Consider the following 26,887-nt stretch of genomic DNA (forward strand, 5'->3'; position numbering starts at 1 on the left):
GTCTAGAAGTTGAGGGTCAGAGCTGTACATGTCGATCTGAAGCTTATCAGCCTGTAGATGTGCTGAAGATGGTAGGAGCGAATGAACACACCAAAAATTAGGAGAAAAAGGGCACAGAGCCAAGGACAGACATTTGGTTCAAGGAACATTTAATGAACAAAGTCCTTTCAATGACATGTCAATTACAAAAGGACAAATATTGTACAGTCTCACTTACATGATATATTCCTGCTTGTCAGTGACCGAACAATGATGACTAAGATTGAGTCCCTGCCCTGAAGCAGCCAACTCAGTCATCTACAGTCAGGGGTTTATGCAAGAAGAAAAGGCAACAAAAAGACAAAGGAGAAACCAGAAGAGACACTGGAAGACTCAAAGAGCATACTATCCAAGAAATCAAAGGGGAGAACTTTAAAAAAAAGTATAATATCCAGAAAGGCAAAGGGGAGAATTTAAGATGACAGAGGCACCTAAATATCAAGGGAAATGAGGATTTAGTACAAAATTAGTCTGATACATTTTGAGAAAGACATTATCTGTTTATATGTGCAAATCTCTAAATTGTTACTTACTTTTTTCCAGCTTCTCAATTTACTTCCTAAACCTCTGAGGACAAGACAATGCTAACATAAAATTGCTTGTACTGAGAGGACAAATACTCATAGAAGGCGTATTCATCACTGAGCCTTCCTTATGCTCCAAAAATAATCCAAACAAAAAAACCCTATAGCCAGCTTGCCATCTTCTATAATTATATGACTGCCAAGTTCATATCCCCAAGGTTCAATTCTTTAAGAAACTTGAAATCATTCAAAAAGGAGGATAAGAACAGTACCAAAAGGGCTCCGTTAAAGGTGGTAGAATAATTTGGAAACGGAGAGTAGTGATGGTATACAACATGATGAATGTAATCAATGTCACTGAATTGTACGTGTAAAAAGTGTTGACTTGGCAAATGTTTCAATGCATGTGTATGTATTTACTACAATAAGAAATAGAATCAGTCAAATGAATTAGTTTAAAATTACTATAAGTCTCGTAGGTTATAACATGTGAACTTCAGATACCATTGATGAGCATACTTTTTAAAATTAAGCCTTTGAACAAACGTAAATAAACATGAGCAATTAAGACTGTGACCTACCTTTATCAAAAAAACCTGGCAATCACTGGCATAGTCATATTCCAGCCCATCAAAAGAATGATAATGCCGGTCCCCATAAATGGTGCACACTGCTGGGCATGGATAATATGTACAATTGAACATTCCTCTTCGGCAAACACTGTCAGAAAATAACACCAGTTTCATTTCTAAGAAACTTTGCTCTAATTATTGTTTTTCAAGCAGTATAAACATTGGAAGGTTTGTATTCAAGAGTACTCACTGCGTCAGTAGCTTTTATAAACAATCACCGATTCATTTATATAACATCTACTACACTGACAAACTAGACAGATATTTACCACTTTGCTTAAACAATCAGTTAACACACCAAGGCAAGAAATTGTGCCTCGGCCCCACAGACAGCAGAGGTGATGAGATGAAAACTTGAACACAGGTCTGCTGGTAGCCAAAACACCACAACGCCATCTCCTATATTTGAGTCAACTTAAACACATTAGGCATGATGTTGCTCATGAGTTTCCAATCTTTGTACATATTTGAAAGAAACATTAACTCAATTTTTTTCACAGTATTATTTTGCCTTATTTCCAGACAGAAAGCCTTCCATTCAATGTGATCTTATCTTGGAAACATTTATTACAGCTTCTTACAAACTTGAGATATTATTTCCAATTAAGTTTTCAAATTGTCGTCCTTCACCCTTTTCTTCTGGGCTGAACAAATATGCATAAAAATCATGTTTTGGTTTCCTGTGGACAGAAGCTCTCCACCCACTTCTGGATGTCTTTACAACCTGATTTACTCAGCCTTGATTTATTCCTTTTGGAAGTCAGTGACTTCAAGATGATTGAAACTAGTACTACAAGATGACTGAACCTACTACAATTGCTTAGAAAAATTTTGTGAAATAAATAGATCTCCTTACCAGGTATAACATGGTGTTGCAATCACCTCTCCTGAGAGGTACTCCCAGTCTTTCCAAATACAGGGACAGCTGTCAGGAACATAGCACTTTCCCTTGTGCTCTGCCATTCTTACAAATGAAGGAGGAAATGCCATTTAGTGTAAACTACTAATTTCAGGTTTTAAAAAACATATTAGTAATCTTGTTTTATTCGACACCATCTATATTTATTATAGGTATCATATGAGTGTTTTAGCTGACTGAAAAGGGTCGAATTCAGTCACTCTCACCCTTCTATCCACACAGTTACAATTACCCTGCCTATCACCAAAGGAATGATTGGCAATGAAATTTTAATCTTTTTTTTTTTTTTTTTTTACTTAGTACAATAAAATGTAGACGGAAGCCTAAGTCTCCACATAGAGTGGGCTATTCTGAAAAAGAAAATTTTAGAGAGGAAGTGCTACCTAAAGGAAAAGAGTGTACTGGAGCTGACAATTTTTTGGCAAAATAGTAGTAAATTATGAAATAGATAACATTTTCTGTTGTAGGACAGAGGGAATAATCAGAAACTCCTTTGTAAATGCTAAAAGTTAAAATCAAGAGTGTTTAGGTACATTTTGAATCAAAAGTCAGTATATCAATGCTTTGCATTCTTCATTATTAATATTTGAAGTTTTGAGTTCATTTCCCTTGAAGTGCCATTTCCTTTTTGAAAGATAATTCCATGGGGAAAAAAAATCGTAAAATACCTATGAGTATAAAATTAAAACAAAATCATCACTCATAACCTCAAGGAAGAATTAATTTTTGCATGTCATCAAAATACTTTGATTTATAGGTTAAACGGTCGTATGTATAATGTATATTTCAATACCATTAATACAAATAAATATATATATTTATATTTCAACATTCTTGAAATCCTTTTCCAAAATAGCTTTCACAGGTACTAAAACATAGATAAAATATACAAAGTTTTTTTTTCCTGAACTTGCTTTAAAATATTGTAATTCAATGCAATGAAAATCAAAACAGAAGCCTTTCCTCTTTTCTCAAATAGAAATAACCACATATATTTTTAGTGCTCTGTTTTCCCTATTACAGCTCTTCTAACCCAGAGCTGAAATTCCTTATTTAATGTGTATGTGGTCAAATAGATTTTAAGTTCCATTTGGGAGGACCATGAATATCTTGTTGATGGTTGTGTCCCAGTGCCTAGCACATAGTGAATGCTCAATTATTGGGTAGAGGTGAAGACATCAGCTATCTATATGTTGTTGGGTGCCATCAAGTTGATTTTTGATTCATAGCAACCCAATGTGGCAGAGTAGAGCCTCCCCATACAGTTTCCTAGGCTATAATCTTTATGAAAGCAGATCACCAGGTCTTTCTCTCACGCAGCCACTGGGTAGGTTCAAACCACAAAACTTTTGCTTAGCAGCTACGTGCTTAACCATTGTACCACCAGGGTTCCTTCCCTATCTATATAGAGGACATGTTATCTCATTCAAGTTTCTTCTTTCAGACCAGCAGTGCCCTATATTCCATAACCTCTCACCTCAATCCTCCCAAACTTCTAGCCAGTCTCCTTGTGCCCTTCTCCTTCCCTGCTCTGCCTGGAAAACATTCTCATCATTTAAGACTCAGTTTAGAGCAATTCTTTATGTTCCCAACTCTCCCACAGGATCCGTATGCATAGCACTTTATACAAACCTCTACTGAGGGATACATCATACTAAACTGTAAGTACTTTGTTAAATGTCTTATAATGATAATATAAGACGCTTACTGTGGCCCAGGCACTGCTCTAATCACTTTAAATATATCAGTTACTCATTTAATCCTAATGACAATTCCATAAGGTAGATTCTACTGTTATCTCCTATGTGTATTTTAGCATCCAACCCTCCACCCACAACTTAACACAATGCCCCCAAAATTAGCTGCTCTATACACATTAGGTGAGGATCGCCCCTCACCTAAATGAACCCCATATGCCAGCCTAAGTAGTGGTTTTAAACTGTTGTGCTGATGGCTGCTGAGTATTTCATGACTAATCAAAACTGGAAGAAGGAAAAAGAGAGACATGAGCGAAAAATCACTGTAAGTTAACTGCTTTAAGCATATTTAGGCAATGGAGTAAGTAATAAAATAAACATTTAATGACCACCTACCATCTGCCTAGAGTATGACATACAATCAATTATCCCATGAAGCAGATACTATTATTATACCCATTTAAAAAGAGGAAGTTGAAACTCCAAGTGGTTAAGTAACGTGCCCTGAAGTCCTTCAGCTAGTAAGGAAAAGGGCCAGTATTTGAACCCATTTTTATCTGGCTCTTTCCACTATCTACTTTCAGTTTGTTCAATCCCAAGTGATTTCTAAATTAGGGTATGTGTTCTTTTATAGACAATAAACTGCTGGCAGTATCAGAAGCCCTATGAAAACAAGTGATACTAGGCTTATCGTTCCAAAAGGAGCCAGGGTAATCACATGCAATATGGTAAACATATTACCATAAATAACTTTATTAAAAAAAGCCCTATGGAACAAAATTATTTCCAGGTCACTCAATGGCCTTTTAGTCAACTCCAACTATATTTTTTTAATGCAATAAAAGAAGGTGGGACAGAATTCCTTAGACCTGTAAATAAAAAAATCATTGTTGAAGTCAAAGTCAAAGATGATAGTAAATACATATATATTTTTTAAATAATAACATTAAGCACAAGCATATGAAACAAAATTAGGATATGGCTTTATTTAATCAGTATCCCTAAGAGCAATGCATCCCTAAGAGTCATAATCAAATCAAGCAATGTTGTAGGTTCAATTATTTTATAAAGATTTTATTTCTCTTTTATGTCCTTTTTACTAAAACGTAAAATGCTCCTCTGTTCTACAGCCTGATTTCTACCTGCCTTTATTTTCCCATGTGTAGGCACTTGTTCTTTCATGACCCTCTTTCTCTGCCTTCTATGTCTTTACTTTCTGAAGAGACTGTCCCAAGTTACTTGGCTTTTTGACCTATTCCAAATGGGGGCCATTGAGACAAATGCGACTCTCTTCAGGGTTGGGGGTGGGGGACCCACAAGACCTCTCTCTTCTTTGCTCAGGGTTTATAGAGCTGGCCCCAAGAATCCCTTTGTGGGAACATGTTCATCGAGGAAGAATGGGTGACCTGATTGCCTTAGGTGACCCGCCCTCTGTGCACTGCCTCTATTCATTACTAGATGAAGGAAGGTCAGTGAGGCCCAATTATATGTATGCCTGCAAGGAAGCTAACAGACGCCAGATTCTGTATTTCACGTGAATTAGGCATTTATGCTATTAAAGGAACTTTACGAAGATAAAAGTAGATTACTCTGTTATATAAGAGCAACTTATTTAATGAATATATATGTGTATTTTTTTTATGTGTGTGTATGTGTTTGTGCGCATACATACACACAAACTTCTCACAATTCCTAACTGAGGCTTAATAATTATAATAGTCTTTTAACTACCAACACAAATTTAACCACCAGTCAGAACAGCAATTTTGGCTATTTCTATAAGTGATGCTTTTAAGAGGTTGTGTGCCTTTCTGTCAAATCCTAAATGTTCTGAATTATCAAGAAAAGTAGGCTTACCCTGGAGCACAAACACAACCACTTATACAGGGTGAGGATGGGGCACAAGTGAAGTTCATGGCCAGGTTTGCACATGTAGTCTCACAATTTATACCACCAGCTGGTAGTTCAGGGTCAGGAAATCTGCAGTCAAAGAACAGTTTTCCTTCGGGGCAGGCTCGAACTTCAGAGATAAAAACACAGATGAAATGTTCTTAACTTCTCATTCACCCAATAGGCAAACGTTCTTACTGACATGCATTCGTCATCAAAACAAAAGTCATAATAGTGTATTTTTATCAGTTGTTATTAGATGAAACTCTGACTCTGTGAGCTTACGCCCATTTCCTAGATGGATTTCCTTTAGTCTCCTAAGTCTCCAAAACCTATTTTGAGTCTAAAATCCTTAGCTGTCATTCATAAGACAGTAACTAAACAACTAGCATATAATTTTCTGAGGTCAAGAAACAGGGTATTTTGATTCGTCCAAACATATATTATCAATTTTTGAAGACTAAGAATTTAAACTTTTACAAAACCACAATGAGCCCATGATACTGCTAGATCTTGTTTCACCTTTGAGAAGCAGACATAATTATAGCCAGAAGAGGGGCTATCCTACTCCTCTGGGAAGCTTTCCAGCTCTCAGGGATCACATCAGGCTAGCGCAGACCCTCTTGGATTCTTCCATGAGAAACAGATCACCTGGGCTTCCCCTTTTATTAACTCTGAGTTACCTTGAAGCAAACGTGGCAAAGCAGGAAAGGTCCTATGGGCTACTGAATATGTCTGTAAAACCTGAACGTGTAAGATTGCCCTGGAAAGAAGCACTAAGATGGCCTGAATCCTCATAAAGTAAATCCAGGGGTGTAAATTCAAAGCTAGTTTATAATAATATATACAAGATCATTCAAATAAATAGCAAAGCAATAGTTTACAATTCCTTTTATCAGTATATACTATTCCTGTCCAGTAAAATCAATAGAAGCATTGTTGTTTGTTATTTGCCTAGAATTTCTCAACAAGCACTCAGAACTTGAGCCTTTTTATATGGTGAAAATAAATAATACATAGAGTTTCCTACTATAAGATTGCTGAATCGGTATTGACTCAACAGCATACAGTAACAACAACAAGGAAGAGTCTCCTGATACACAGGACCTTCAGGAAAGATGTTTAAGTGAAATATGATGGTCTAAAGAAAGATGGCAGTAATTCATTCCACACATCATTTTGATTAATTGCTAGCAGCCCCTAGAGCTTTGCTCCAAATCATGTAGCCCAGAAACCATCAGCATTTGCATCACCTGGTAGCAAAGTAGTTAAGAGCTAGGCTGTTAACCGAAAGGTCAGCAGTTCAAATCTACCACCTGTTCCTTGGAAATCCTATGGGGCAGTTCTACTCTGACCTATAGGGTCGCCATGAATAGGATTTGACATGATGCAAAGGGGTCTTTTTTTTCTTCCATTGATAAAAATGCAGGATCTGAGGTATCACCCCTGCCTACTGAATCATAACCTGCATTTCAACAAGATCCCAGGTGATTCTCATTAAATTCTATGTGGTACTGGTCTAAAGTAGGGTTTCCCAACTTCTGTGCTACAAGTAGGTTACTACTGGCACCTGGACACAGACCCTATAGCTCTTGGGGCAGCTGGATTGGTCATGGGGTGGGCAGCATACAGGCAGCACCCCTGGACAGATCAGCTCTGCTGCTAAGCAACTTCTCTATTGACTCCAGGTTGTTCTACAAATACTATAATTCTCAGTGTGGCAAGTTAGGAAGCACTGGACCATATTGAGAAGCACTTCCAAGGCTATATTCATGTACAGTGGCAAGGAAGACTGTAATGGATGAGTGATGTCTGCCAGTAGAGTTGGGCAGTATTAGAGTCAACCCATCTTACCAGTAGAGGGCGTTGCTGCTTCATCACATTGCACAGTTCCATTTGAACACTGGCTAGTAGAAGTAAACACAGTTAATTTATGAACCCAAACCTGTTTTTCTGTATATCAAAAACAATCTAATATGCAATAACTGATTGAGTACATATGCACATGTTATTTTTTTCCCCGCAGAACATTTTACAAATAAGTTATTTGCTTAGGTTTCATTTTTAACTTAGACCTAAGTTAAGGGCTTAGGTCTATTTCAGTCAAACAAATATTTATTCAAAACCTAGTTGTGTGGACACTTTTATCTGTGATAGTTGTGGGAGATACAAAAGCCAAAATTCACAGTCTTTGTCGAAGTGATTATATTCTAATAGGAGAAAAAATACATAGTGTACAGTCTGACACATACAACACAGAACTAGGTTTAAGATACAAAAGTAAAACAAAGAAAGATATTTCAAAGTCTGTTGATAGCTCATATCAGCGCAGTCAAAGGAAGTGAAGTCTGAAAAGGTCTGAAGAATTCATGGAGCTTATGACACAAATAAGGTAGAGAGGTTATACCATTCAGTAGAGACATATACAAACCACGAAGGGGGAAACACTGTTCCATGTAACATAAAGTACAATGAGAGAAGTGACAGGAGATGCAGATGGCAAAATAGGCAGATGGCCAGCTCCTATTAGGGAGCTAAGACGTTATCCCTTAGGTGAGCCGTTAAAGACGTTCAACAAAGAAGTGATATAGTTGGATTTGAATTTGAGAAAAATTCTTCTGTCAGCAGCATGGAAGGTAGGGTGGAGTCCCATTTTCCTTATGATTTAATTTCTAAAGCTGAGCATAAGGCAAAAACCAAAGAGAACCAAAATTAATTTTGAATATGCCTTTGAAAGATATCACCATAGGGTGCAACACACCAACTCTCAATAGCACCAACATAGACAGTTTTCCTTCAGCTTTGGACCAGATCATGTGTTCTATATTTGAGCCCTCTTGAAGAAGTAACTCACATATAAGAGGCATGTCAGGCAAAAAATACGCGTGTGCATTTAACACTAGAATGACACTCGGAGATACGATTCACTCATGCATACAGCAAGTGTCACAGAAGAACTGAGGCAGAGAGGAAAAGGGATAGATCCAGATCTCCCATATCATATTCATTTTTGAGACATGGGCTTTCTGAGTGTAATGGCAGATGAGGTCACCCCTACTAATATTTTTTCTTTTTCTCATAGCATTAAATGCTTACTTTGTTTTGGCCGAGTTTACATAAATAGATTCAACTAATTTACATTCAAGAGAGATGTGACACCTTGGTAGAATGGAAGGGAGCAAGACTCAAGGCAAGAAGGCCAATTAGGAAAGTCCAGGAGACAGAAGGTAAGCGGGATTGCTAAGGCAGTGCTATGGAAAGGAGGGAATGGATTTGAACTATATGCAGAAAATAAAACTCACAGTCTTTACGGATTTATTGGCTAGGGGTGTTGAATAGGATAAAAGGCAGTCAAAAATCACTCCTTGATTTCCAGCTTAGGAAACTGTGATTATTATAATTTACTAGAGAAACAGCCAAGAGCTGATTGCCTTTTTGCCTTGATCTGGTGGTGGGAGTGAGACGGAGATAAAGATAAATATAAACTGAGTATCAATAATAATCTGCTGTGAACACAAAATAAGCTGTAGAGCAAAATCAGCAGCAGAGCAAAGCACTGCAGAGCCAGGTTGCCTGGAATTGAATCCCAATTTTATTTCCAACCAGCCATGTGATCTGTTCTTAAACAAGTTGCTTATCTGCTCTGTGCCTCACTCTCATCATCTATACACTGGGTATGCAGCTATAGTTCCTATCTCTTAGGGTCATTGTGACGAGTAAGTATTTTAATAGATACGGAGCACTTGGAATGGCATCAGGATCACAGCAGGTATGCAGTAAGGTCAGATACCATTATTATCATTACACTGTTATTATTATTACTATTATACATTGTCTATTATTATCTGTGGGCACCTCTGAAGCAATTGAAAGAGAGAAGTTAGGAAATGGATATAGATAGGTGTGGACTGCCACACGGATAAGCCTGAATTTTAACAGACACCTTACAACTCAAGTGAATGTTATCTCACGAATGAGTGTTGTTTCACCCGGACCCACGTACTGATGTCCCTGGGGAGGAGGTGCACTCACATCAGTGTATGATATTGTTCAAGTAAATTTTGGAGTTGCTTTTTGAGCCAGCAGATGAACCACAAAACTAAAGCTGCCTCAGAAATGTACAGTGTTTGAATACCCGCCTCATCCTAACTTTTATAAGAACTAAGACTGATCAAAGAGCTTCCTTTTCATCTCGTGGGACACTTAAATTCACAATTCTTTTGTGCAGTTACGAGCATAAGACTTGGGTGTTCCGTGTTGAAATATAATATTTATATGACTTTAAAGATAATGTTAGGGTAATGTTTAGTTTTAAATTACAGAAGTCATATTTCAATTTACAGTTTTGCTTAAGAAATTATGTGTCATTTGTCAAGTATAATCACTATCATTGAAACCTACCATAAGCCTGAGGGTGTTGGAATGAGCTCTCCAGGTTGATAAACACTGCCCCTATAATGACAGCGGCAGTGAGATCTATAAGGGAAAAAAAAAGAAAAGGTAAAATTAATAAAATAATGTATAAACTTAAAAAAAGCATAAAAATTCATCATATCCTGAGCTCTGTATTGGTTGTTTTAAGCTGCATGTTAAATTTGGCAGTATTCTAGGGGAACAAGTGTAATCATAGTACACAGATAGCAGAAAGTGTTTAGATGTGAAGTCTTGTGTGGCTTCAGATTTTGTTTTCTAAAATGCAACTCGAAAACCATGCTGTTTGAGTCACAAGAAAAGTTTCTGAGTGCGCTCCAGAGAAACATGACTATATGTATAAGGCAAACATCTTTCTCTCAAATGAGAATTGACACATTTCTGAGTGCAGACAAATATTATATCCTGCTATTAAAATTTTCCACATGACAGTGAAACATAAAACTTGTTATTAATCCTGATTTGGCAAAACCATGTAGGGATACACTTCAGGATTAACCAACAGATGCCTTAGTTCTTTCTGTAGCTATTAGTAAACATGGACAACTTTTTTAAAAAAGACAAGATATTAAGGAATATTAAAGAAACAAGTATGAAAAGCAATTTAACTCATAGGAGGAAAACAGAGATTAAAGACTCAATGTTGTCAACCCATCTGTGACTTACATGGGCACACAAAAACTAAGTGTGTCTTCATAGTATTTGCCTTCGGGACAGTTACAGCCTTCGGCACAATCGTCATTACACTGCTCCGGAGAAGACAGGGAAGCGCAGGAGCGGCGGCAAAAGGAGGAACAGTGATGGTACAGCATGCCTTTCTGGCACACTACAGCTAAGAAACAAAGGCGCACACTTGTGAGTGACTCCCACAGAGGGCAGAAACCATTTTTCTTTGGTCATAGGCCTATGATGGACACAAATCATGAAGAAAATGATACCCTACATCAGTAAACATACAACATTACAGAATCCTAAAATGGAAATATGAAAAAAGACAATGTCCCACCAAGCTACTACAGCAGAAAAATAAAAACTATGTGTTAAAATACATTAACTGTGACATTCCGTAACACCCTTTAATAGCTCGTACCATAATTTTTTTTTTTGTGATACGCAAGTATTGGTCTAAATAAACTTCTTATCCTCACAGTTTAAGTCTATTTACTACTAGAATATCATCATCTTCTTTATAGCATTATTTAAAACTAAGGAAACTTTTAATCTTCTCCAAATAAGACAAAACCTGACTTTATTATCTATACTCGTAGCTCTTATTTTCTGCTTTCTCTATCATATTTCTACTTTTTTTCTAAAGCCTCATAGTTTCTTTTTAGACAAAACTCAACTGATTAGAGTAGGCAAACTAAAATAATATAAAAGCACACTGCTATGGACACCTAGAAAATGCTGGATAAAAAAAAAAGTACAAATATTTTAAATGTACAAATGACCTTGTCAGAAAAACAAAGGGGAGTGGAGGGAGAATCCTCAGGTGCCTAAGTGAAGACAGAAATAAAATCCAGAACTTTGAGTGGGGGAAGAAAGGATTGATCCCAGCAATGTAAGATCTTGGACTTAATTCATGTAGAAATGGAAGATGAAAGTTGGTCCTTTACAATACAAGGAACTGGGAAAGCCCTAGCTTGGATCCTCAAAGAGCTTCAGCCTCAATTGAAAGAATGAACTAAAGCAGAGATCAGTAAACTTTTTCTGTAAAGGGCCAAAACGTAAATATTTTGGCTTTGCAGGCCACACAGTCCCTGTCACAACCACTCAAGTCTGCCATTGTAGCACAAAAGCAGCCACAGACAATACATAAACAAATGGAGGTGCCTGGGTTCCAATAAAAGTTTATTTACAAAAACACAGGTGGCCCTGACTGCTCTGACAGGGATCACAATAGAGGGTCCTGGACAGAGCTGGAGAAAAATGTAGAACAAAATTCTAACTCACAAAAAAAAGACCAGACTTACTGGTCCAACAGAGACTGGAGAAACCCCAAGAGTATGGCCTCCAGATAACCCTTTTAGCTCCGTAATGAAGTCACTCTTGAGGCTCACCCTTCAGCCTAAGATTAGTCAGGCCCATAAAACAAAACGAGGGTAAATGGGCACACCAGCCCAGGGGCAAGGACTAGAAGACAGGAGGGGACAGGAAAGCTGATAAGAGGGAACCCAAGGTCGAGAAGGGAGAGTGTTGACGTGTCGAGGGAGTTGTTAACCCATGTCATAAAAAAAATATGTGTACTAGCTGTTCGGTGAGAAACTAGTCTGTTCTGTAAACCTTCATCTGAAGTACAATAAAAAAATAAATACATACATAAAAACACCGGTGGCCCAAGAGTTGTAGTTTTCCAACCCCTGGGCTAGAGGAAATCTGCTCATAGTACAGGAAGATTCCAGGAAAGCTTATCTAACCCGGCCTGGTCTGTGGTGAGATAAAGTATCCTTTCAGAAATAAAAATCCCAGGCTTACATCTTGCAGTTTTGGTATCTGAATTTATATTTTATATTTATGTTATTCTTGTCTTAAAAAACTTAAGCCGAGAAACTAATAGCAAAACTGGCAAATGATATCCCTGGAAAAAGCTTCGTTATACCACTGACCGGTAAAAGGTATGTAAAGGAATGCTCCCAAAATCAGGGCCACAAAAGATTCTTCTCATCAAAAAATAAAAAGACCTACTAAAGATTACTTCATAAAAAAGAAGTTATAGAACACATGAGGAAATAATTCACCATGAATGATTCAGCAGACATACTACTAACCATGAAAATAGCACCCCAAGAACTTGAGATAATAACTGTCCTTTGCATAACTTACTTGTATAACTACAAATCGACTGTGAAATTCTATCGAACAATATTTTTCTATACTTTCAATATTTAAATATGTCATTTTCATGACAAGAATTTTTTACTCCAAGTTGTCTCTGTTGCATATTTCAAGACATAAGAGTTACACTCCAATTCTGCTATTAACAAAAATTGTCAAGGTATTGGTCTTATTCAACATATCTCCAATTTCAAGAAACTAAGTATTTCATTTTCTTTGCATGTTCATACATTATGGGAAGACTTAGAATAACTTACATGCAATATTGACCTTTCATTTAAAAAAAGGAAGGCAACAATTACAAAAGCAAAGCTCTCTAAAGTATTACCTGAGAGTCTTTATCTGTGCCATGGTACTCACCACAGAATGAAACTTGAGTTCTAAAATCGATGGTAACACCACGCTGGCTACAGAGGTAGGCATAGTGGGCAAGAGCATTGCATAGGCAGGCGCTTCCACATTTGCACGCATCGTGTCGGCACAGCTGATAATACAGCCCAGGGCTAATGTAGACGTGGCAAGAAGCAAAGAGCTCCTGGTGGATGACATCACAGTGTGCTGCATACCCAACTAATAGACAAAGAAACGCATTAGCACCTCATGCTCTAGTCCAGATCTCACCCCTCTTATCAAGTTCTGGAGCTATGTGAGCCTCCTGATTTCCACTGTAATGCATTACCTAAAATTAAAAAATTAGAGACCAATTATTTTCAGGTTATACAGGGTTTTGGTTTCTTGTTTGTTTGCATGTTTGTTTGTTTTTGTCATATTGGTAACAGCACTTCATCTATATTTGACAGTCCTTTAGCAAAAAAAAGGGAGCACTGGTGGTGCAGTGGTTAAAGTGCTCAGCTGCTAACCAAAAGGTCACCAGTTCAACCCACCAGCCACTCCACGTGAGAAAAATGTGGCAGTCTGCTTCCATTAAGATTTATAGCCTTGGAAACTCTCTGGGGCCATTATGAGTTTGAATCAACTTGACAGTGGTGAGTTTGGTGGCAAGAAAAAAAAATGTGTATTGTGTTATACCTGAGTAATATGAGTAGCAGAGGGCTGAGAGCAGCAGTGACCTCAAATACTACATTGTCTGAGGATCATCTTAGGAAACCTGCTGTAAAGACTTGAAGAGTATTAGAAAGCCTATACCCAGGCATCAGAACATCAGTAAAAGTGGTGCCAGATGATGGATCTTATAGCAACTCCTTAGAATTCAAAATTACTCAGGAAGGAGTGGGGATAATTCCATTTCAACAGAATCTCTGAGGTGAATATAGATAATATGGCAGCTACCAAGTAGTGACTGAACCATAGCACAATGTCTAGCACATGCTGGGAGCTCAAAAATGTTTGATAAATGAACCTATAAATGCATGAATGAATAATGAATAGAATCTAGGGACTGGAACATACATTAAAATCCAGGGGATATAACTATCAAACCATTTTGTAGGGCTTGGATAATCACCTCTTAAAATTTGTTGGTTTTTACCCCTGAGAATCACTGATCCTTTATGGTAGTAACCAAGTTTGACAAAATAATCTGGATCCCAATCTAAATGACTTAGACTGTGGAATTCGTAGACCAAAAAATATTCCTACTAGCATTAAACAAAAGAGTAATTCAAGAAGAGCTCTGTGGAAAAAGTATTGCTCAAAACCCACGTCAGCATTATTAACTTTTATCTACTTTCCATTCTTTGTGGATCTTCCTGAATTTACCCACTTGAAATTAAAAAAAAAAAGTTCATAGCACTGGTGAAGAATGTAATATTCTGAAATACATATCACAGGAGATATGTTTTTTTTTTTATGAGTTATGGAAAGAAAAGTGATAGAAATACAGCAAAAGGGCACATAATAAAGGTAGAGATTGGGGGGAAATGAATTCATCAACTGGAGTCTACTCCAACTTCTGTATGTTATTTAAAAAAAAATAGAGTTGTTGTAATATCAAGGAGGATAAAGTTAGAAGCAAACTGAACAAGACTAGTTGATGGAGAAGGAGTAGACTTAGTAAGATTAAAAGTATTAATAAATCATAGGAAGAAATTTAGTCTAGCCCTTTTATTGTAGATAGGGAAAATGGCCAAGAAGGTTAACAATTGTGTGTTCTTTCCAGTACATCAAAAATATAAGTGAATAATAAAGATTATATGACAATCAACATAAGCCTCCCTCAAATCACTTTTAAATCCAAAATTTGTACTGACATCTAATGGCTTCTCATTCAATATTAGTACTGTAGGAAAAAACTACATAAAAATAGGAAAAGAGCATTATTAAATTAAAGCAGCGTATCTTTTAACACATCAAAATTATGATAAAATACATTTAAACATTCACTTTAATTTTCTTTCACAAAGTGATTCTAAAAAAGAAAAGGGAATAAAAAACACCAACGTCTTCTTTTATTGAGCAGTCAGTTTGCTGAGACTTTTGTTAAAAAACACCGCAAAATCCCTGGCATGTGAGTTGCACTGTCCTTGCAAATTGGATCTCAGGAGCATGATCATCTCAAATTGTTGCCCATTTGAGGTTATAAAGTTTCTTTGGATCACTGGCTTCTTGCTTTTATGAAGCCCTAATGCGTGCTTTGGCCAGGAGCTCATAATGTGAAGGTAATAAATATGAGAATTCACATGGGCTGTCACACTATAGAACTGAAATTGAACATCCCGTAACTATAACATTAGTAGAGTATTTCCAGAGATTTTTCTTTAGCATTTAAATAATCTGAAAGGATTAAAACAATGTAGCCCACATCTGGGATGATGAGACTTCTGAATATCTAAAGTAAATTTACAAATGCAAAATGATAAATAAAATAGTCACTTTCTTTACATAGCAACCCTACAGAATAGAGTAGAACTATTCCATAGGGTTTCCAAGGAGCAGCTGGTGGATCTGAACTGCCAACCTTTTGGTTAGCAGCCAAGCTCTTAACCACTGTGCCACCAGGGCTCCTAAAAGAACCTAGATTACATAAAAAGGCATACATAAAGGAGTAATATTAAACAAAATTACAGAAGGAATGGCATTGATGTTCTCATAAAATGGAAACCCAGAATTTAAATTCACTATTTAACAGAAGTATAATAACAAAGTGGGTGTGTATAATAACAAATGGAACTTTTCCCTAAGTTTTACATGTAGAAAAGAAGACTTACTGTTTTGTTGATTAATGTTACAGGGGTCCACCACAGGGACATGAACAGGTGCAAAACAAGTGGAGGAGACTCTCCACGCATTTGCATGAAGTTGTGGGGTACCTTCTATCATGCCTGATGGAGAACTAGAAAGCAAAAATAATGTTTATCTTAGTCTCTCTCATTCCTCTAATTTTTGTATTCTTCTCCAAAAATTAAAAGAGTACTATTTTTTTAATTTGTAAAGAAATCTTAGAGCTTGACATTTTCCACTAATGCAGAAAATACAAATGGTATTAACTTCCTGTTATTGAGACTTTATACTCTGCTAAGCTGTGGACATACATGCCTTATTTAATCCTAATTTCAGACCTGTAAGGAAGGCATCATTATCCCATTTTACAGAGAAAACAGAAGCTTGCAGAAAAATTAAAGTTCATGCAGTAAATTTCAGAGCCAGAATTCAAATCCAGTTTGCACTCACTAAATAAAAAATCACGCAAGCAACCAAAATCTTAATGTGTGTGTGTGGTTTCGGGCCAAGAGGAAGGACAGGGCTAGGTAGTTTACATGATTCTTTTCAGGATAAAGACAAATGGCCCAAAGAATAAATAGTCTGTATTTCTGGTTCAATATTGCAATTTCCATTACCAGGCCTGAAATGCCAAGCTTCCATGGTGAAGGTCAACAAACAAGGAAATAAAAATGGAAGAAAATGTTATAAAAGGCACCCTTTGTCTGAGTTTCCTCACAAACCAAAATGGAAGGGAAATATCTACCCTTTGGAAGTCAAGTTTATCCACCACAACAATGTTTAGGAACCAAAACACTGAAATTCCATCTCCAGCAGCCATCGAGTTCTATTAATTCATCGGCCAACAGTTATTAAGTGACAATCCCTCCTGGACATTATACCATATACTGTCAAAACTACTTAGAGAATCAAATTGGATTAGGTCTCCTATAGGAAGCTTTTGATCATACCTCAATCCCTGATTACATTAATTGCCACAACATAGCTAAGTAAGTAGAATAAGCTTTATCTCAGCTCTCTATAATGTCCTAATAGATTAACTATTTTTGTTACCATTTGACTAAGTGACCAAAAACCATATGGAGCTTCTCACCACAGTGAATGAGAGAAGACAAAAAAGGAAGCATTGACAGCCACACAAACCATCCCACAACGTCCCTCTCTCAATCCCACCCCTTTCCCCTTCCCTTCCTTTTCCTCTTTCCCAACACTAAAATTTCCAGAACTATAATGTATCATAACGAAGACCTAATCCAAAACCTCATTTCACAAATGAGACCACTGAACCTCAGAGAACTGCATCACTGGCACTTGCAATTTCTTCTCTTACACTTTCCCTCTCCTTCTGTCCTACCCCTCTGAAAATCAATAAAATAGATTAATAGTACAATGAGTGTTGTCAGGGTTCACAGGTGCGGCTGACTTAGAGCTTGCTTCTCCTATGTAGTTCATCTTTTCAAAAACACCATAATTTTAGGCCAATTTATTTATCGCATTTCATTTTGTAAAACAACCTTTCTGTTCGCCATAGTTGACATATGGCAAGGCATATAAAATAAATTGTCAAGTAATTCATATTTTCCATCCCACTATATTTGCAGATTCCAAGTAAACTTTGTGAAGTAAAGAATTTTAGCTAATTATGCTGGAAAGCTAAACAATGTTGGAAAGTTATCTCTGACTCTGGAATATTATCCAGCACTGTTACCACACCTGAGTGTTTACACACTGAGGAGACTGGTGCTTTAGAAAGAGGCAAACCAATCTGCCACCTGTTAAATACTGACTGCTAACCCATTCTGACAAACAAGGATGAGAAAGAAGGCTTAATGTCTTTTCTGGACATCTTAGCTAAGCCACTTACCATAGTTTTTCAATTTCACAAATGTTATAAAGATAGCAATATTCTGACCCACAAATAAAATACAAAGACGGCACAGATCACAATAGAGGGTCCCAGACAGAGTGAAAGAAAAATGTAGAACAAAACTGAAATTCACTAAAAAAAAAAAAAGACCAGGCTTGTTGGTCTGACAGAGACTGGAGAAACTCCAAGAGTATGGCCCCCCCAGACATCGTTTTAACTCAGTACTGAAGTCACTCCTGAGATTCACCCTCTAATCAAAGATTAGACAGGCCTATAGGGCAAACAATAACACACAAGAGGAATGCGCTTCGTAGTTCAATCATGTATATGAGACTAATGGGCACACCAGCCAAAAGCAAAGACAAAAAAGCAGGAAGGAACAGGAAAACTAGACAAATGGAAACAGGGAACCCAGGGCAGGGAAAGGGAGAATGTTGACACATCGTGGGGTTGGCAATCAATGTCACCAAACAATTTATGTATTAACTGCTTAATGAGAAATCAATTTGCTCTGTAAGCTTTCACCTAAAAAAGAATAATAAATAAATAAAAAGGTGAAATAATCTAAAATCAAATTGATCACATGGGAGACAAAATCAAATAAAATTCTCTTTTGACATTTTTAATTGTAAATGTCAGTTCTTCTTGCTCATCCAAATTCTCTTCTCTATACTCCGTTACATGTTCTACCATAGTTCAGTTAGACTACCTGCTAGGTTCCAGTCTAGTCCCTAGGAATAAAAAAAACGAAACAAAAAAAAGGAATACAAGGACCAAAAAGACATGATTCTTATCTGCAACACTCTCATAGTTATGTGTAGAAACTAGACTAATTAAAAATCAAATTTCCATTGGTAATGGAGAGTCAGAATTAACTTTGATGGGATATGAACAAGTTTTGTAAAGCAAACAATGTCTGAGTTGGATTTAACAATAAATGGGAGTTCACAAGAAAGTTTAGAAGGGGGAAAGAATCCCAGGCTGAAAGAAGAAAACATGCTGATGTGATAAAAAATAAAAATAAATAAATTTTTTAAGAAAGCATGGTATTTGGAGAATGGCTTCTCCATGTATGTACCCTGTCTACCCCAGCTCTAAATTCCTGCTGTATTTACACTCACAGATCAATGCTTCATTTTTAATTACCTCAGTATTTTTACATATATCATTGATTAATACTTTGCTTAGCACTAATTCTTTTTAAAGGCTGTTACCCCCTCCTGATCAATTGATCTGCAATTTAAGCTTGTTGAGGATGTGAACCATGTCTGTTCCTCCTTAAAGTGCCTGACAGTGCTTAGCACGATAACAGGTGCTCAAAGTATTTACATTAAATATACACTGCTTCTTTTTTACGTGTATGTGAAAAGTGCTTTGTTAATACAAGCAGTACAAGAATATGATTCTTGCATTATTGCATTTCTTTCAATGACATACAAATGATCACATACCCCAATTAACTTAGAGGCCAAAATGTTGCTTTAGAGGTATCATTAATACCAAATGATATCAATATTTTTAAAAATATAATTTACTACCATTAATACCAAATAATATCCAGTTTTTTTAAAGCAGTGGCTTTCCAAAAATAAAATGACATTAAGCTTGATGGTGTCAAGGGAGTAAATGTGGGGTCATGGTTAGCCCACAAGCCCCAAGTCACACTGCCTAGACTGAATACCAGGCTCCACAATCTGTTAGCTACATGACCTTGGGTGATTTATTTGTCACTTTGAGACCTTAGTTTCCTTATCTGTAAAGCAGAGATACTAGTCAGGTGATTGTTAGAAAGTTTAAACATGGCGAGTCATGTAAAGTTTTTGGAACAGTGACTGCTAAGCTATTATTAAACATTTTTAAATGAAAAAAAAAATTATATCCCCTGAATTACTACTCTTTAAGTTACGTTTGAGGACACTGGGTTTTTTTTTTAAGCTACGTTAGCTAAGGAGGCTTGGTGGTGCAGTGGCTAAGCATTTGGCTACTAACCAAAAGTTCGGCAGTCCGAATCCACCAGTCTCTTTGGAAACCCTATGGGGTACTTCTACTCTGTCCTATAGAGTGCTGAGTCGAATCGACTCGACGGCAACCGGTTTGGTGTTTTTGTGTTGTTTTGTTTTTTTAATATAGAAATCAATACTTACAGAAAATCATCCCTTATGTTCCCATTGAAAGTGCCACACAGACCTAATGTTCTTCTCTTCCATGAACTAGTGAGCTGAATATAAATTCTTTCCCCATCTATAGCAAACAGGATCTTTAAACCAAATGTGGTTTTTAGGAGAATAAATAAGGATGACAGAGTCTGAATTTCAACAATCCCTGCAGGAAAAGAACATACATAAATCAGTTTTGAGATTCATAAGTGGTGTCCCAAAACGCTATAGTATATACGACCTCAAGACTCTTCTCCCAACAAGTGGGGGAGCCAGGCTTGCCATCCATTGTTCCTGTCTCTGGGCTCCAGGACCCATTTTTGCCACGTTGCACCTGCTTTCTTTTATCCATTTCCCTTCTTCTTTCCCTCCATTTCTGGTCTTCAACAGGTATTTTTAATAGATTATCAGGTCAACATACAATTTCAGCTGACAAGTATCTCATGAGGTGGGCAGTCCGCAGACAATTTAAAATCTGATCTTTTTTTTAAACCCGTGTGTGTGTGTGTGTGTGTGTGTGTGCGCAATTTTCCCCAAAACTAGTCTTAATTCCCAAACGAAGTGGCACTTTCCCTGATAATCCCTCATTCCCTTGAGACTGTCAGCCAAAAGGGAGGCTGCAGCACTTGATAAGCACCATTTTATGAGACACCTTGAGGAACAAGAAGCTTGTGTTCAAAACTGAACTGCTGACTTTTGCCATCAGAAGTGTTGCTCTTCATCTCTCCTGTGTCTTTGTCACAATCTCTGCCATCAACCTGGTCACCAAAGCCAGTAACCTAAGAATCATTCTTTGATCACTCCATCGCCCTTGCTACCACCACTGCAAGCAACCCGAATCCAAACAATCACCAAGTTCAGGTGACTTTTTTTTCCTAAACATTTTTTCAAACTGTCTTCTTTTGTCCATCTCTACTGTCACTGGCCTAGGTCAGTTCCGCGTCATTCCTTGCATGTCCATTTAATAATATCCTAACTGTTCTCCACATCTCCTATCATCTTGCAAATCTACTTCCACACTGTTACACTGTTGTCATAGTGGTATTAAAAAAAATACGTTATCACTCTTCTTCAAACTCCATACTTATAAGTCAAAATAGCCAAATAATGGCAATTTCATACAGTTCAACCCAATATATGATCAAGTTCAAATACCTTAGCATGACACCAGAGTAGTGTGACCATGTAATTTGTAATATAAACTGGGATCTTTCTGAGAGTAAGAGGATGATTATAATTATTCTGGAACACAGGCATAAACAGGCCTGTTCTGGGAAAATCAAGATGTATGATGGTCTATGCATAAAGACTAGGGTCTCATCACCGCCTTCTTCTTTCATCTCATCTCCTGACATTCTCCACTTATCACCTTAAAGCTAAATAGTGCCAAACAAGTTATAGTTTCCCCCTAAACATACTGCACATTTTCATACTTCCTTGCTCTACAGGGAACACTTTCCCCACCTTCTTCAACTCAGTAATTCCTCAGTTTTAAATGCCCAGTGAGAGATCACCTCCTTCAGAAAACTCCTGATGCACACCCCTCCCCTGGGCTGGGTGAGCTGCTCCCCATTTAGACTCCCCAAAGTCCCTATGAATAGCTTTGAGTACATCACATGTTATTGAAAGTGGCTATATGCTTTTCTTTCTTCTCTTCCAAACTCTGGCCATTTATGGTAAATATTAGGTCCCATAAATATGGTGTCTCCACTATCTCTAACTGAGGATCTGATGACCAAAAGGAACTCAATAAAGGTTAGGTTAGTCAGCCAATGGGAAAAGACTCTACTCATTTTTTGTTTGTTTGTTTAAGAAAGTATACCATTAGCATTGTTTCTTACCATTTAAATTGAAGCCGTGATTAGGACTAGTCAGGATTTGTCCTCCCCTACTAAGGGTCACTTGTTTGCTAAAATCATCCTCCAGGACTAGAGTTATTGAATGAAGGCATACTAAGCCAAGGTTCTGCATAAAAATCAAATAATCAATAAATAAAATTTTTCAATAAAATGCCAATAATTATGTTTCCCACAGCACGCAAAGTACCTTTCAAAATTCATTTCATTGGTATATTCAATTGGTATATTAAACATCCAAAAATAAATAAAGATAACTAAGAGAATTAGGATTCTATGTAGAAAGCAAATTTAGACTCTGATATATTGCAAAGAAGAAAATATCAAACAGAAAAAAAAAAGAAAAAGAAAATATTTCAGAACTTTTAGTGGAAATAAACCATCTTAGAATAAAACGAAAAAATTAAAGATTTAGGCAAATTTTTGAGAAATGATTGAAAGAAAGATCTTAGTTTCTTATTTACAAACTGTCAATATGTTTACTATTTCAAGAAAAAGAACTAAAATAAGTTTTCCAGTGTGATAAGAAATCCAACATATGTGTTTGGAATGATATGAAATCTGTTCAATTCTGTCAAAAATCATCTCTTTAAATTTTAGATCCACTATGTAATCATGCAAAAATATCTATAAACTATACATAAAAAAATCACTATTTAAAAAAGAAACCTTCAATTAAACATACAGTAGTTCACCTAGTCTATAACACATATTTGTTCTCACATTTTAACATCTCAGAAATCAGGATGCACCATATAGTCAACAATATGTCATAGATTAATCATCATTTTTTTTCTTTGTAGTACATAAAATAATGGTACATCTTAACAACCAATGGTGTCTTAGTTATGAAGAAAATAACTACATCCATTTATGTTATTATCAATCCAGATATGAAGTTTAAGCCACCGCCCCCCTGAAAAAATGTGGATGCCTCTGATCACTTTGAGATTAAAGAAAGACGTTATTCTTACCTGCTCACAGGGAGCTTTCTGTAAAGTAATTGTGAATCTGTCTTTTCCAGTGCCTTTCAGAAGGATGTACTGGCACATGCCAATGAAAGAATAATGTCGACCATCAAAAGTTGTAAAATGAGAATCACCCACAACAGAGCACTGAACTACAAAAAAAAAAAAAGGAAAAAAATCAGGAGAAGATAGAGAGGCGATAGAGAAGGAGAACGAAGAGGAAATTATACTCCTACTTCCTTAAAAAGTGGGACGTCAACTTAGAATAATCATACATCAGAAAAAAATTATAAGGCTTACTGATCTGAAAATTTTTTTGGAAAAATTACTAGATTAAATTATATTATTCAAATTAATTTATAATTTGTTAAATGATAGCTCTTCTACAGTACTTTTTAAGTTAGGTAGTATTTGAAGTTTTTAAATAAGTTTTTACCAAAGTTGCCTGCTCAAAGTTATCGTTTGTTTAATTTTCCATTTATTCTCTAAATACCTGCATTGATACATCACTACATCTCTTGGTATACATATATCTTCATTAAAATTAGTGCTATCTTCTCTTCCACTTAAAGAATACACCTCAAAAAAATTTTTTTAAAGATTACCTGGACAGTCATGTTCAGTACAGTTCCAAATTCCGCCAACACAGACACTAAATGAAATTTTTAAAAATATTAATCTGTTGGTATAGAGAAACTGTGTCAACATTTACATCAATGTATTGATTAATGTATCAAAATATATCATCCTCACAGGTTAGTTGGTTAGGGCTGGTAAGGATTTGTCTTGACCTGAAAAATACCTCTGCAAAAGCTCGGTTGACTGATAACTTTGGTTGGCTATCACCTAAATTATTATTTATTGCAAATCATATTTAAAAATCACTGAAGGCGATACAAGGGGAAAAACAAAATAGTCAAGAAAAAATTACTGGTAAGCAGAGAACTTCTGTTTTATGTCCTTTCAGTGATTAGACTAAAAAAAGTCACACACAATCCTGTTCAAAAGTGGGAAAACGTAGAACAGATTTTCAAATTCTAATGGAATCCAGACATTCTGAAGCCATGGAGGCTGGATGAACCCCTCAAACTATTGCCCTGAGATAACATTTAAACCTTAAATCAAAAATATCCCCTGAAGTTTTCTTAAAACCAAACAATAGTTTAGCTTAACCAGTAAAGAATGTCTGCCTTGATTGTGCTCTTTTAAGATAGATTTATATGGGATTAAAATGACAACAACTCAAAAGATTAGATAGGAAGCTTAGTGAGTTTATGTTAATGAGGGAGAAACAACTTGGAAAAAGAAGGTAAGAATGGTTGCACAACTCAATGTAATCAACGTCACTGAATTGTACATGTAGGCATTGTTGAACTGGTGTCTGTTCTGCTGTGTATATTCTCAACAACAAAAATAAACTATTAAAAATGTCACACATACACAAAAACTGTTTACCTATATCATTAGAGGAATACACATAAAGAGTCAAGATTAATAAGTTAGCACTCGTACTAAAGTCAAAATGAAGAAAATTATTTTGAGGCTCATCAGACATAAAGAGAGAGAAGAGATATATAACCTCTCATGTAAGATACATTCTACCTTCCACTCTTACAAATTAGATATGAGATCTGGAAGACAGGAGCAGAGTGCCTGCAAGACAGGAACTCAAATCAGGATCAAGAACACATTTAGTTATCCAATTGCACTTCAGTTATATACTCTGACTCTGAGTTATAAAAACACTAATGGGAAAAGGGCCTGATGGCATTTAGACCTTGGCTTCTTTTTTACGACTGTTCTAGAGGGATATCAGATTTGCCTATAGTCTTAATTTAGCTAATTTAATACGAAATTCTAAGTGTTTCTAATCATGGCCAAAAACTGGGAATATGGAAAGTCACTTTTTAAAGTATTCAATAGAGAAGCCTAGGAGCACCAGCAAATTCTAACAGTAAAAGTATCTGCAAATTAGTGATTACAAATAATAAGAAAATGTGGCAGACACATCACATGGGTATAAGATTTTATGGAAATACCAAAGGAAGTAATGAGACTTACATCATCAAAGAAAATACAGATTCCCCTCCTCCATGGAGTTTAAATGTCAATTGTGTCTTGAAATTTTTGGAAGAAAAACAGTAACGAGTATATTCCTTTGAGCATCTGTCATATTAAAGTTGTCAGCTAGTCAGGTACCCAGAAATAATTGGCTGTACATTGATCACATACCATTCAGTACATTCTTGTTCAATTTTTGAACCAACTGAATAAGCTAATCCATGAAAAATACACGGGCAATTTTCCAAGGAGATGCAAGTTCCATTGTCCATTATGAGGCCTATTTAAGAAAAGTATAAATCATTCTCAAAAGAAATAATAAAGACTAAATTCTTTGAATTTAGTAATTCACTCAGCTTTCGTTGAACACATGCTTACACTAGGTGATAGGGATACAAACTCTTTACTCTCAGGATCTGGCTCCATCTCAATCAGTAGGCACCTTATAATGCTCTATTTCAACTTTCTTATTCCACAACATGCCATCGAAAACTAAAAGTTGACCATTCAGTGTTTTCTTGCTTTTGAGGGAAAGGAAGGAAAAGGAGAGGGTATTTTATTGTTTTAGTCTCTGTTTATCCTAGAATGAGACAGGCTTATACTATGGTCAGAGACATAATAAAGACCTAGGCAAAAAAAAAAAAAAAAGCCGTTGCCAGAGAGCCTATTCCAGCTCATAGCGACCGTATAGTAGAGTAGAAGTGCCCCCATAGGGTTTCCAAGGAGCGGCTTGGGATTCGAACTGCCAGCCTTTTGGTTAGCAGCCAAGCTCTTAACTACTATGCCACCAGGGCTCCAAAGGAAGGAAGCATTGGTTTATATTTTGGAATATGGATTTATATTCTGGTGCAAACTTCTTATCTCCTTGTTAACTGGTAATGGAAAGTTAAAAACTGGCACTGGTCCACAGACCATACTTCAAGTAGTACTGACAGAACAATGGACTGAGGTCAATAGATCTGGGTTCCAACTAGTTCCAACTACATGACTTTGGAAAAAAATCACCTAACATATCTGGTATTTTACTTTTTCAGTCTGTAAAAATAAAAGCACTGGAGTAAATCCTCAGTGAGCTATATAAATGCCCATCGCTGTGGCAGAGTCAGTCCAAAATTTAAATCCCACCACTATCACTTACTGTGGTACTTTTAATCTATTTGAGTCTCAGTTTTATAGTAAGTGGAAGATTAGATAACTTTGGGGAGCACTGAGTGCCTGAAACACAACTGGCACCAGTTCTTGGTTTTATTCTTCAGTGATGCTAATCTGAAGCTGCTATAAATACCAATATAAAAATAGATATGCTAAAACAGTGTTATCATCCACTTGAATATTTTATTTTAAATATTATTTTTCTAGAGAAAAATCAAGTATTTCATAAATCATAAATGATTACAATAATGTACTTTTAACCTTATGGAGAAAAATGTAAGGCATAGAATATCATATGATTCATAATCATACAGAAAATAAATAGAAATTATAGAGATATGGAACACAAATTTCATGATTCCAGGACTCTGCCTCTCAGACTTTGGCCTTAGTAAACAATGACTTAAATGTTCAGCATGACTTTAGATCCAATGCATAATATTATCACTTGAACTCAAGAAATATGCCCTCACCAGAACAACTAGATGGTGCCCAGCTACCACCAATGACTGCCCTGATAGGGAGCACAACAGAGAGTCCCTGAGGAAGCAGGAGAAAAGTGAGGTGCAAAATTCAAATTCTAGTAAAAAGACCTGACTTAATGGTCTGATTGAGACTGGAGGGACCCTGGAAGACATGGCCCCTGGACTCTCTTAGGCCAGAACTGAAACCATTCCCAA

At 36.4% G+C, this 26,887-nt stretch overlaps 1 protein-coding gene across 1 annotated transcript in view; it reads right to left on the minus strand.

Annotated features, from left to right (window-relative positions):
• Positions 1-26,887, minus strand: part of OTOGL (otogelin like) — a 191,098-nt gene that overhangs the window by 107,925 nt on the left and 56,286 nt on the right. Inside the window, exons 13-25 of the mRNA XM_064285124.1 lie at positions 25,227-25,335; positions 23,600-23,646; positions 23,001-23,146; positions 22,012-22,135; positions 20,159-20,336; positions 16,135-16,259; positions 13,328-13,537; positions 10,799-10,964; positions 10,103-10,177; positions 7,556-7,608; positions 5,669-5,831; positions 2,052-2,159; positions 1,145-1,283 (exon numbers count right to left, since the gene is read on the minus strand). Of these exons, the coding sequence (XP_064141194.1) occupies positions 1,145-1,283; positions 2,052-2,159; positions 5,669-5,831; positions 7,556-7,608; positions 10,103-10,177; positions 10,799-10,964; positions 13,328-13,537; positions 16,135-16,259; positions 20,159-20,336; positions 22,012-22,135; positions 23,001-23,146; positions 23,600-23,646; positions 25,227-25,335 (1,643 nt within the window). The remainder of the gene's footprint in view (positions 1-1,144; positions 1,284-2,051; positions 2,160-5,668; positions 5,832-7,555; positions 7,609-10,102; positions 10,178-10,798; positions 10,965-13,327; positions 13,538-16,134; positions 16,260-20,158; positions 20,337-22,011; positions 22,136-23,000; positions 23,147-23,599; positions 23,647-25,226; positions 25,336-26,887) is intronic.

Source organism: Loxodonta africana, chromosome 4 (genome assembly GCF_030014295.1).
Source record: "Loxodonta africana isolate mLoxAfr1 chromosome 4, mLoxAfr1.hap2, whole genome shotgun sequence".
In the NCBI taxonomy this organism is placed as follows: Eukaryota; Metazoa; Chordata; class Mammalia; order Proboscidea; family Elephantidae; genus Loxodonta; species Loxodonta africana.